General features: G+C 40.2%; 1 protein-coding gene across 1 annotated transcript in view; it reads left to right on the top strand.

Annotated features, from left to right (window-relative positions):
- The first annotated feature begins 213 nt into the window (after positions 1 to 213).
- The window catches only part of LOC119788497 (sister chromatid cohesion protein PDS5 homolog A), a 32026-nt gene continuing 19831 nt past the window's right edge, over positions 214 to 12408 (top strand). Inside the window, exons 1-2 of the mRNA XM_038292862.1 lie at positions 214 to 359; positions 1145 to 1297. Of these exons, the coding sequence (XP_038148790.1) occupies positions 1184 to 1297 (114 nt within the window). The 5' untranslated portion in view covers positions 214 to 359; positions 1145 to 1183. The remainder of the gene's footprint in view (positions 360 to 1144; positions 1298 to 12408) is intronic.

Here is a 12408-nt window from a genome sequence, read left to right as displayed (position 1 = left end):
CATTAATTTTGCGCAGCTTTACAACTGTAACGAAAATATCTACAGGTGTACTTGGAATATTGGTCAAGACTCTTTACCAAAAAATTATAATCACTCTGTGGAGTATTTTGATTCTAACTTTGCAATTTGTTTTCTGTTCTAAAAATAGAAGAACATAAGAAAAAGAGTCCTAGCATTGGGTTGTGGCGCTTCTTATTTGTTTCCGTCTCCCGCCATCAGACCTGCAGTGCTACCGTGAGACCGTGCGGGGGCGCTCTGCACACAGCCATCCTACATTGACTGAACGGACAGAGAGCTTTGTGCCGAAAACTAAACCTATCTGAGTCAGACTAATGAATTAAAAACGGCCCGATTGAAAGGTAAATGCTAAGGAAATGAACTTGACGTGTATTCCAGGTTCAGGGTCGTAGCTGTTTATTTAAAGAATACATTTAGCAGTAATTGGGCTATTCATATTCATCCGTTGGGGCAAGTTGTTGGTGAGTGAAGAGGCGCAGCGGCGACGGTAGCAGCAGCAGCAGCTCTGACTGTAAACTAGCGGCTCTACGGACCGATGCTTGGAAGTTGGGGGAAAAGATTGTAACAAGTAAAACGGGTGTATTTTTAAACTTCTCAAAGTAGTTCCATTAGTTGGAAATCCACGGACTAATAACGAATATTGATATTTAAAAGAAAGCTGGAAGGATTGGTGACTTCCTCTGTGATTGTCTGGACGTAGATGTGATGGGTACCTGGATAGTTTGAGGCCTATGCTAACCAGTTAGCGCGGCTAACATCACTTCCTTCCCGCAAAATGCTAGCCACTCTTCTATGACAGTGGAGATCCCCCGATTTTGCAGCTCAAAAAAACATTATTTTTAGCAACATGAATCTTCAGATACATATTATTGACTCGGAATATCATTTAAAAGCGTTCTTAATTCTGTACGGTTTTGTATAAACATAAACGTAAAGACATCCAGCTGATGTTTAGCTGTGTTATCTTAGCATTCAAGCTAATAACATGTCCGATGCCGGTTCGCTGATAGCATGAATTTTAATAATCGTCAAATGTGACGATTATCGGCAGGGAGTGAAGCGAAATGCGAGGTTTTGTTGGGTGGACTAGCATGGTTGTGCTGAACTGAAGTTTTGTGACCCATAGAGGCCAGTAGAAGACCGTGTGGACCGCACATCAACAAGCATGGAGTTCCCGCAACAGCAGAAGCCTGCGGGGGACGGAACGATCGTCTATCCTCCTGGAGTGAAGGAGATTACGGATAAAATAAGCAACGATGAGGTGGTGAAACGGTTAAAGGTATGTTGATGAGGCTCTGTAGAGTCAAAGGTCTGCTTTAGAGTCCAATCAGAAGCATCTGGTAGAATGCCGAAGGTCCCTAAAAACTGATACTGGAGTTGGCCAATATTAGCTGTTTTTGTTTGTGTATATACAGAATGATCATTGAATAAGTTGCCTGCCAGTCAGTAATACCTAACATGATACAAACCTAAGATGACAAAAATGGGAAAATATTTCTGGTCATATATTGACTATTGGGCTTTTTTGTTACAGAGCCCCTGAAGAGACATAGAGGGGGGGAAAAAATATTTTGCGAGATCTAGCAAAAAGTATTGCGAGATCTCGCAAAAAGTTTTTGTATGTCAATAGAGGCGCAAACGCGTCATCCATGGGAGAAGTTTATTGATTTCTATTTTGGTATTGGCCTAACATGTATAAACATTAAATGTGTACTTGGCTGCATACATGGATTTAATATAAGTGAGAGACATTTGAAAAGTACAGAGCCCCTAAAACATCAGCAAGATCTTGGAAAAGTTATTTTTCTATGTCCCTTTAGGAGCTCCGTAGTTTGTCATGTTGGAGAGCAATAGCTGTCACGTTTAAAGGAAATCCAAATGCATAGTTTCTTTTTATTTTTTGTCCTTATTGATTCTTAGGCAGAGGTGTCAAGTAACGAAGTACAAATACTTCGTTGCTGTACTTAAGTACACTTTTTAGGTATCTATGCTTGGCTCCATTACTTATTTTTCTTCCTTCTTCTGACTTCCATACATTTTTAAAAGAAAACATTACTCTTGGCTTCCGTTTAATGTTTGTAAATATTTATTTCATGTCATGTGGGCGATCCAATGCAGATCATTTGGCCATCAACATCTAGTGAAAACTAGTGTAATTGGATGAGTCGAAAACACTAATTGAATAGCTAAAGGAAATTATCAGAAGCAAGCAGGTGTTTTTCAAACTGCAAACGCGAGGGCATGCAGGTGGCGCAGTAGTTAGCGTGCACGACCCATGTACGGAGGCCTTAGTCCTCGACGCAGCCGACCCGGATTCGAATCCGGCCTGTGGTCCTTTGCTGCATGTCTCTTTCCCTCTCTCATGGCACCCTTTCCTGTCAGCCTTCTGTCAGAAAAACAAGCCTCTAAGTAAAAACTGCAAAGGCTATGCCAAGCTACAATGTCTGATTCAGAAAAAGATGTCAGATGCAGGCGAGATTGTAGTGGGAGATGGAGACAGAGACCAACAACACCTCCCTCATCCTTGGCCTTTTCTCAAAGAAATTTTCAAAATAGTTGAAAAATTTAGCTTTCAATCCACATAGTGGCATCTGGCTGTTTTTTTTAAAGGTTGCTTTATACTTTAAGTAGTTTTTGGAGCACATTCTATTTCACTTTTAATAGAGTAAAGAGGTCAAGTTGATACTTCAACTTTTAACAGAGTGTTTTTAAATTGCAGTTTCTATACTTCTACTTAAGTAACAAATGTGTGTACTTTTGACACCACTGTTCTCAGGAAAGTATCATTTACATAGACGTAGGCCTCTACTTCACAGGATTAACTCCAACATTTGAAATAAAGTGAATAATTAAGGCATTGCGTTATAGGAGGCCTAACAAAGCAGTGATGTCACTTCCCCGAGAAGGATTATAACCATGAAATAAGAAAAATAACAAGAACAAAAAACTAAAAAACTAAAAAAGGAAACGATAATGAAAGAAACTTAATTCAATTTAACATATAAGGAGAGTGGATTGTTGATGAGATTTAATCAAGTTTGGTCTCTAAAATTGATATTAGATCGTTTTACATAGTCTACCCAAATCTGCCACCACTGACAGAACTGTTCAGCCTTGTGACTGAGAGAGGCTGTTATTTTTTTTCATTTTATATATGTTAAACATTATGTGGATCCAATCATCCAAAGTTGGTTTGTCCTGTGATAACAATTTTCTTGTAATGTTTTTCTTACTTGCTGTTAATAAAATAGTCACTACATATTTATTTCTTTTTGAGGCTTCTTGAGGAATTATACCAAAATACATAAACTTGATCTCCAAAGGAATGTTCAGTTTGAAAATGTCTTTTAAGGCATTATTTATCTCTTTCCAGTAATCTTTTATAATTGGGCATCCCAGAAGACATGATAATGGTTTGCGTTTTGATTTCTACATTTCCTCCAACATGCAAAGTTTCTTTTTAATAACACTCAATGTTCTTCAGCTTTGTAGGTGGTAACAAAAAAAAAATAGAACAAAGGCAATTTGTTTGCAGAATTATTTTCTGGGCGAGAGGCGGGGTACACCCTGGACAGGTCTCCAGTCCAACAGAGACAAACAGGACAAACAACCATTCATGCACACACTCACACCTAAGGAGAATTTAGAGGAGCCATTGAACCTAACAGACATGTTTTTGGACTGTGGGAGGAAGCATCGTTGCTGTGGTATGTTTAGCCTTCCTGTTATAGCTTCAAGTTTTGCTCTCTCTCACTTAGTAACAGCGTCCACACCAAGTAGTTTTACTGCCATTGTTACCTGAGGCCATTTACATATGGTGTGTCTCTGGTGAAAAAAAAAAAAACAGTCCAGTCAGTGGTGGGTCGGAGCAAATCATGCTGAAAGTCGTGGGTTCCTGATTTGTGATTTAGTGTTTCAAAATTGGGGATTTTTCAGTGACTTCCAAAGGCATAAACTGATCACATTACAAACAAAATGAGGATTTCTGACAATCTACATGATTCTTTCATTTATTATACATTGGACAAAAAGTCACTTATAAGCTGCTTTACTTATGCAATTCTACTAAGTTGCTTGTATGCCATTTACCATCTCTTTGTGCGTTTTATATAAACTTTCTGACTTTTGATAAAGTGTTTTTGTTTGACAAAGTACAGTCCTAATAAATTGCATCTGTGGTTTTACACTGTAACCCTGATAGATTCAGTAAAAAAGAAAAAAAGAATTTTGCTCCTGATGCAACACTTGAGACTTATTAGGACATGTTTTCTATCCTACGCTCTATTGATCCATAAATGTTAGTATGCCTGTTTCCAGACGTATTTCAAATTCAAGCTAATGGGGCTATAAAAGCTAAATGTACCCACAGTATGGTGCCAGCACAGGAACTAAAAAATTTGCATCAAAAATAGAGCGTAGTTAGTGATTTATTGCTGACCTAGTGGTTAGAGCAGCGTGCTTGTGCTCTGAGAAGGTTGCAAGTACCGGGGTCAATCCCCACATCCTTCTCCTCTGGGTCTCTGAGCAAAACCCTTAACCCCACACTGCTCCCTGGGCGCCACACAATGGCAGCCCACTGCTCCCCAAGGGGATGGATCAAATGCAGAGAGTGAATTTCACCATTGTGGGACAATAAAGGGATTTACATCTAAAAGGAATTTACATTTATTGAGAGGGCAGGCAAAATGTGGAGCACAATTCATAGGAAAACTTAAAATAATCCGGTTTCAGCTGGCTGCAGAGTAGTAGTTCATGGATTATAGGTGAAAAGATGAAAACCCTTACGGGACGCTAACCTGACAACAGCCAGATGCATGTCTCGCTCCGCCTAGCTCCACTCACATACATCTGGGAACCCGCCATAGGAATTGCCTTTACTGAAGGCTGGGCCTCATCAAAACTCCTTGCATATGATTGGACAAGCCACTTGTCTGTCATCTTTATTGACGTGCTATTTCAACCACTCACACCGAAGCTAACCCGTGACGCTGTGAGAGGAGGAGCCATTTGGTAGATCAAGCTCTTGCCAAATCCGGTCGGGAGAAGGGCGAAAACATAGTTTCCACCAACAAAAGCCTTCAAAGCCATTCTCTGATGTTCTTTTGATGAAACAATATCAGATAGATTGGACAACACAGAAGAAATAGCAGCATCAATGCTAACGCTTGCTTCCTCAATGCAAGCCGCCATTGTTGTTGGAATCTCACGGTCGCTTCTCCACTCCAGGACACACCCGCCCTGCGTCCTGATTGGACAGACCATAAATTCAGTTGGGGAAATCACTTTCAATGAGCGGGTTCCCAGATGTATGTGAGTGGAGCTAGGCGGAGGGAGACATGCATCTGGCTGTTGTCAGGTTAATGGGACGCTGTTGCTATGAGGAAAAGTTAAACAAAAGCAATTTTATTAGCAAACTATCACTTTCAAGTTTCAAACCCCTGTAGGGTTGTCAAAAGTATTTTCTCACCTGCCTTGACTCACATATGAACTTAAATAACAGCCCATTTCTTATCTATGGGGTTCAACCTTTGACCTTGCAGCTACAACTACTGTAGCTTCTCTGGAAAATCAGTTTGAAAGTTTAGAGGCTTATTTATGAGAATTGTTACCATGGTTTTAGAAGTACATTTTGGTGATATAGACTGATGTTGGTGGATACAGAAAGGTCTAGCTTTCAATCTCTGCTTGAATTCATGCTGAAGCTGTTAAATAGGATAGAGGTTGGGACTCTGCGCAGTCCTGTCACATCCACACCAAACTCTCCCCTCAATGCCTTTATACATAGACCTTGCTTTGTGCGTGATGCACTGTCATGTCGGAAAGTTCATATCCAAACTGTTCTCAAACAGTTGGGAACAAATTCAGAACCTCTTGATATGATGGATCATTCAAAGTTTCTTGTACTTCAAAGGCTGATTTATACTCAGAAACCAGGTTGTCTGCGTATGTGTCGCAGTGAACGAAACTGCGCCTCCGCCCCTTCCTCAGACACTTTGGTGCAACTCTCCAAAATTGTGGGTAACCGCAGAGATTGCCGCAGACAGGAGGCCTCTGATTGGTCAAATCTACATCCGCTCTACTCTATCCTTATTTCCTGTTTGGAACCTTACCGACGCGTTTTGTTTGTGTGACCGCCATCGAGGAAAACGACTCGTGAAGTTGGACCAGCTAGAAGAGCGAGTTGTGCGAGATCGCTGGAACCCTTTTTCCACCTGGATCCCCGCTCTTTTTTGCCCTCATGTCCCTCTGTTGTCGCACAAACTTGCCCCCACATCCTCACCGCCTCTGCCGTATCTAGACCCACAGCTAGTTCGTGATTGTCCCTCTTGCATTGTGGCATGGAATAACATAGCGCAGACCACGCTTTAATATTGGACATAAATCAAAAATATCTCCAACAAGCTCACTGGGTCACACTGCTACAGGAGGATAACCAGCCCTTAAGAGTTGGGGCCAGACCCAAAACAGCTCTGCAACATAAGCGTCATTAGCAGACGCAAATACACATGACACAACTTAAAACAAGTGTACATAACACCTACCTCCATAGTTCAAAATATCATCAGATCAAACGTCTGATGCATCAGATGCATCTGCCTTTAAAGTGATTTTGGAACCGTTTAAAACCATCCGGTTGTTAAGATACAAAATTAACATTCAATTGTTTACAGCTCTGACATGGGAGTTGGCTCGGAGCTCGTCTGCCTGGCTGTGTGTTTCCTGGACGGGGCCGCTTTTTATAGTTGCTTTTTGTATCTCTGCTTCTGTCTCCTTGAACCTCAGTCGGCCTCTGCAGATGGCCGCTCACACTGATCCTGGTTCTGCTGGAGGATTCTTCCTGTTAAAAGGGCGTTTTTCCTCTCTGCTGTCACTGCAAGCATGCTTAGCGTGAGAGATTGCATTGGAGTCACTGAGTCGATGCAATCAACAGGTTTTCCTTAGATAGAAAACTTTGAATCAATTTGACTGTATGATCTGCTTGAACTGTAAAGTGCCTTGAGATGACGTGTTGTGAATTGGCGCTATAGAAATAAACTGAACTGAGTTGAATAGATATAAACAATGGTATCTTTTGAATGAAGATGATTTGCTGAAGTTGCTAAGTTGGTTTTATGTGTTAGGGCTGGGTGATGTATCGATTTATCAAATTTTTATTCGAAGAAGATTTAAGTATTGGAAAAATCCAGATTGTTTTCTACCATTCCACTCTTTGGGCTTCCATAGCTTAGATTCACATCAGTTCATCACATTTTTTTTCTTAGAGACATTCTCATAATGGATAAACTAGCTCACTGTATGATACTGCTGCCTGCGTCCATTTAGTTTATTGTATTTTCATAGTTTGTTGTAAAACTTAATTGTTTTAAAGTGTTTTTCACAGCTTGAGTTTTGTTGCCCTTTAAAATAAGGTCAACTCCAGGAGAGGATGATTGAAGTAAAGTTTTTTTTTTTTCAGAAAGCTGTATATGCCATTTGTCATTTCATGTTACAAAAAAACAAACGTTTATCAGATTTTGTTGGGGGAAAAAATACATCTGTTTTTCCATCTTCAATTTGTAGATTGCCTTTTTCTTGAGGTACTGAGTGTCTTGTTCTATTGCAAGCATAAATTAATGCCGCATTATCAAAGTGTTTTACACAGCATTTTCACATTTGTCATGTTTTTGTTTAAAGGTCCATAATCAGATCATATGCCTCTATAGATGGATATAGAACTATATACATAGATTAGCCTAAATAGAATTATTAGAACTATCAGAAAGCTAGAAGGCACAAATTGACACCGCTACATAATAGAGCTCGGACTCTATTATGTAGTAATAATAATAAACTTATCAACAACAAATTTAACTTATCTCTGGTTTTAACCCGTCCCCTTTGGGGAGCAGTGGGCTGCCATTGTGCGGCGACCGGGGAGTTAAATTTATGCTTCTGTTGCATAGCCTATGCAACCGTCAAATCTGTCTTTGTGTATGACCACGCCCCCCGCAAAGAGGTTCAGCAACCCTCATTGCGCAACTCAAAAAAATCCCGACTGCGCGTCAGACGGTCGGGAACCTGCGCAAACCTCAAGTGGAAGTATGCAGACAAAAAGCAGCTGTTATTGGTCCTTGGTATGCCTTTCCGGCTGTCTGTGTGGTCGTCCTTCTCAATTCGGCGGCGGGGCGCGCCATTTTTAAAAACTGAACAACTACAATAGACAACTACGACGACTCTTCGATGTCTAGCAACTCTAGATCCATCTCCGTGACCGTGATATGTTGCAGATGCGCCATTGTTGTTTTGGAAGATAAACACTCCCGGCGGGCCGCTGAAGTTTTCGCAGTTCTCGAAATGGTCCCCGCCTTGAGCTTTGGCGGGAAATTGCTGTGCGTCCCTAGAAAATTCAAGACCGAGGGTGCAGAAGCATTTCATTTGATGTGTGCGGCCTGCCCTCCTGAGTGGAGGCTGTGGGGGATCAAACTGGGTACTTGCAACCTTCTCAGAGCACAGGCGCAATGCTGTAACCACTAGGCCAGCACTCCCCACTTAGAGGAGTGCTGGCCTAAATGGCTTAGAGAAAGACTGCGTCCACACAAGTGTACACAGTAAATATGGCGCTGTGACGGTGCCTCGAAATCACATCCAAACCACTGACAAAAACGCCGGCCGCGTGTAAACAGCTTATACGGGGTAAACACAGCAGCATGGCGACAAAAAGAGGAATAAGAAGTTTAGAGGTAGGACAGGCTACAAAAAAGAGGCAGCTTGCATGTTAACACTTAAACATGAACCAGGAAACATGGGACCTGTGTCAAGACTTATATTCTATGCTCTTCCTAAATATCTGGGTCTGTTTGGATACACAGTTTAAATGACAATTTATTTTAGCAGTTACGTCTAATTTTGTTATCATGTGGATGGGATCATTATCTTTCATACTCTTCTGAATTCTAGCAGCTTTGACTGAAACTGGCCCCCCTCCTCCCAAACTCACATTGTTTAATTCAGTCATTTTATGATTTACCCTGTAGAGACATTTGTACTTAGTCTGTAGAGACTGAACATAGCATTGCTGTCACTTGTATCAGTGTTAATACGTACTTGTGCATCCCTCAACCTCATGACAACATCTGAAAGCTTAGGTCATTTAGGTCCTTATGCTCTATTTCAAGAGCTTTCCAATCATTTTCGCTCTGTGAATCAAACATTTCTTGGAGCTTTATCACGCTGCACAGCAGCTAATCTGGCTAGATTAACAGCTGATATGATTTGAATGCTTGTGTTTCCCGTAAAATGTCAGTTGTCACATGTTGAGAAGTGGTGTTGTTACTCTAATAATCAGCCATGAAAGTGGGAAACTCAGGTTTTCTGTAGCCTAGCAGTGCTGAGCTATCCAATAAAAGTAAAAACACTATTACAACACTAGTGGTAGTAGGGGAGAACCGAAGCACGTCTCAACCTCGGAGACTAATTGAATGCAGGATAACAGAAATGCTAAGACTAGTGACTGTGAATTTATCCTGTTGTCAAAAAACAAGCTTGAGATTTGTGACATAGAGACTTTCCCTGCTGGAAGCAGGGCGTATAAGTGGTCAGAAATGATTAGAAAAATAAATGGGTTAGCTGTAGTGTGTAGTCTTTTTTGGGCATATAATTAGACTATCAGCTAGGGATGCACGATATTGGGATTTTGGCCGATATCCGATAAGCCGATATTTTAAAACTCATGTAGCCGATAACCGATATCGATACCAATGTAAAAGCTGGACAAAAATAAGTAGTCATTGAAAATAGCAGTTTTGTTATTCATTTCTGACACTTTGAAAAATAATATACTCAAATATATTTTCATATGCTGATATCAAATAGATTTTTAAAAACGCGGTATCGATCTATTTTACTTTCAAAATCTCGTGAAATTTCATTGTTTTGTTACAAACTCGTGATATTTTGCAAATTCTTGTGAGTTTTGTTAGTAAAATAGATCGATACCGCGTCAATATATCAACATATTAAAATATGGCAAAATTTTGTGAATTTTCGGGATATTTCGTACCATAATGATGACATATAGCAATATTTCATTAGTAAAAGAGATTGATATGGTGTTTTTAAATGGCAATATATCAGCATATGAAGATATTGTGATAATTTAATGTATCAATATTTTTTCCCTCGTCTTTAGAAGTTTTTAAGTCTGTAAAAAACAAGTTTTTGAGGAAGAAGAAGTAGTGTTTTTTTTTTTTTTTTTTTAGGCTTTAGAAACTCAGAAACTGATCAAATATCGGGTTAAATATCGGTGGGGTGGCCGATATCCGATATTCAGTTTTAAGGCCGATACAGGCCGATACCGATAGGGGGCCGATTATATCGTGCATCCCTACTATCAGCCTGAACAGCTGGCAGGATGGATCCTTGCTCCTGTTGCTTTCTACCGGATTTAGACCTCAACACCTGAAAGTCTAACCCACGGCATGTAAAACATAAGCCCCATTTACACTACCTTTTTGAAACTGTAGCGAGATCGGTGCGAGCACTGTAACCGAGATAACTGTTGAGTGTAAATGGCTGGCAGAACTGAACCAGACCGTGCCAGACACAACCGAACTACGCCTAACTGGTACTAGCTCATCAGTAGGGCTTGGAGCGGTTCAGTTCTGGTACGGTTCTCCGATAACAAAGAACACATGACCAGACCGAGCCATCTCTTTACAGTCGGCCTCTGTAATCATGAAATATCAGACATTCATAAAAATACTAACTTCCCTACCATGCCACACGGTTTCAAGTGATAATTCTGCTTAGCAGTGTGATGAACCTCAATGTCTGATGTTGTTTTCTGTGTTTGTAAGCACTGATTAGGCTATCGTTTGTTGTATCCACTTCCCAAAAGCCAACTCTGTTAAGTAACCTTCTTCGCCTGACTCTCCGCAAACAACAAAATATCACAATTATAACCAAATGTCCAGAATGTTTTGAGTGCCGTGTTGATTTACTTGTATCCCTCTAGAGAGCAGTATTGACATAGATCGTCACTAGGAGGTGAGGAACCGTGCCAGGTGTGGGAATTTAGCTGAGTTGCTCAGGATGAGAGGAAGTATCAGTTAGCATAGCCTTATTGAAGCACGGAGAATGATCAGAGTGAGGTTGGTAGTTAAATCAGAGAGATTTCTTTGGAGGTGGTGGATTTTCTAATCCCCTCGATACAGAGGTAGGTGTAGGCTTTATAGAGCACAGTTGGCTGGTGCCTCTTGCTGCTTTGTTTCAAGTAATGACTAAGCAATGCCAAAAGCCCAGGTGGCTAAAGAAAGGATGAGTCGCTATTAAGATGTGTCTGAGGAGTTGGATTTATACCAAAAAAGGGGCAACATGGATGAAAAATATATCTCAACACTTCTAAGCTGTAATGCAATAACAAAATATATCTCTCCATAAAGTAATTATTAAGACTCATCTGAATCAAAACGTTTTTCCAAATGTGACTAAGGCACATTTTCTAACAAACAGCTGTAGATAAACATGAGATCATTTCTAAAACAGCGGAAAAATCACCAACTACTGTTCATAAAAGGTAGAATTTTAAAGCAAACAGTCTCCATACGAACAATATAGATTTATCTTTTATCTTGTAAGAAAATAATTTACGTATTTTTTTTAGAGCAAAAAAAGTAGATTTTTGGGTGCGTGTTAAAATACAGCTGATTAAAACAAAAGTAATTTTTTTCCGAAATCTTTCCGCCGAGTTTTGTTGAAACACATAAAGTTTTAGCCCTCAGTTTTCTTAGCAGACAGTTAAGGCTTCTGGTGTGGCTCTCTGCTGCCATAGACCACATGATTTGGGTTTGACTTATTGTCCTTTCTGAGATAATTTTTCTATTATTTCAGTTGTATCAACCATATATTTGAAAATCCATTCAGTTGCTGCCTCTGGATTGGGTCATTTAATTGTGTTTTAACCAAAAAGGTGGACCTAATAATTGGGTGTGCTGGTGAAGATTCTCATCCAGGCCATTGTGCCTTTGGTTATTCAAAAAAACAACAATCCACTGGTTTTGGTTTCCAAGGTTTAAGACTTAAGTTTCGCTTCCCATCCATGAAGCTTTTTCCAATTCAAAATGTAAGAATTAGCATTGAGTTCGAAGTTCACACAGAACAATATCTGATATTGACTCACACCGCCCACTGGAACACATTCAGGCATCAGAACCATACAACACCGGGTCAAGCATGTTCCTACAAAAACAGAAGGAGCAGAAACTCATCAAAGTTGCTCTCAAAACCTGTGCATACCCAAACATTTCAAACCAAACAAGACCCTTAAAAAGAGACTAGTGCATCCTAAGGACAAAAACCCCAGACCTTAGATTAATGGAGTGGTGTACGCAGTTCAGTTTAGTGAGGAATGCT

The sequence above is a fragment of the Cyprinodon tularosa genome, unplaced genomic scaffold (assembly GCF_016077235.1).
Source record: "Cyprinodon tularosa strain WSP-4 unplaced genomic scaffold, ASM1607723v1 ctg318, whole genome shotgun sequence".
Classification (NCBI taxonomy): Eukaryota; Metazoa; Chordata; class Actinopteri; order Cyprinodontiformes; family Cyprinodontidae; genus Cyprinodon; species Cyprinodon tularosa.
Note: the sequence above shows the minus strand (reverse complement) of the source record. Positions and strands in the feature narration are given on the sequence as shown.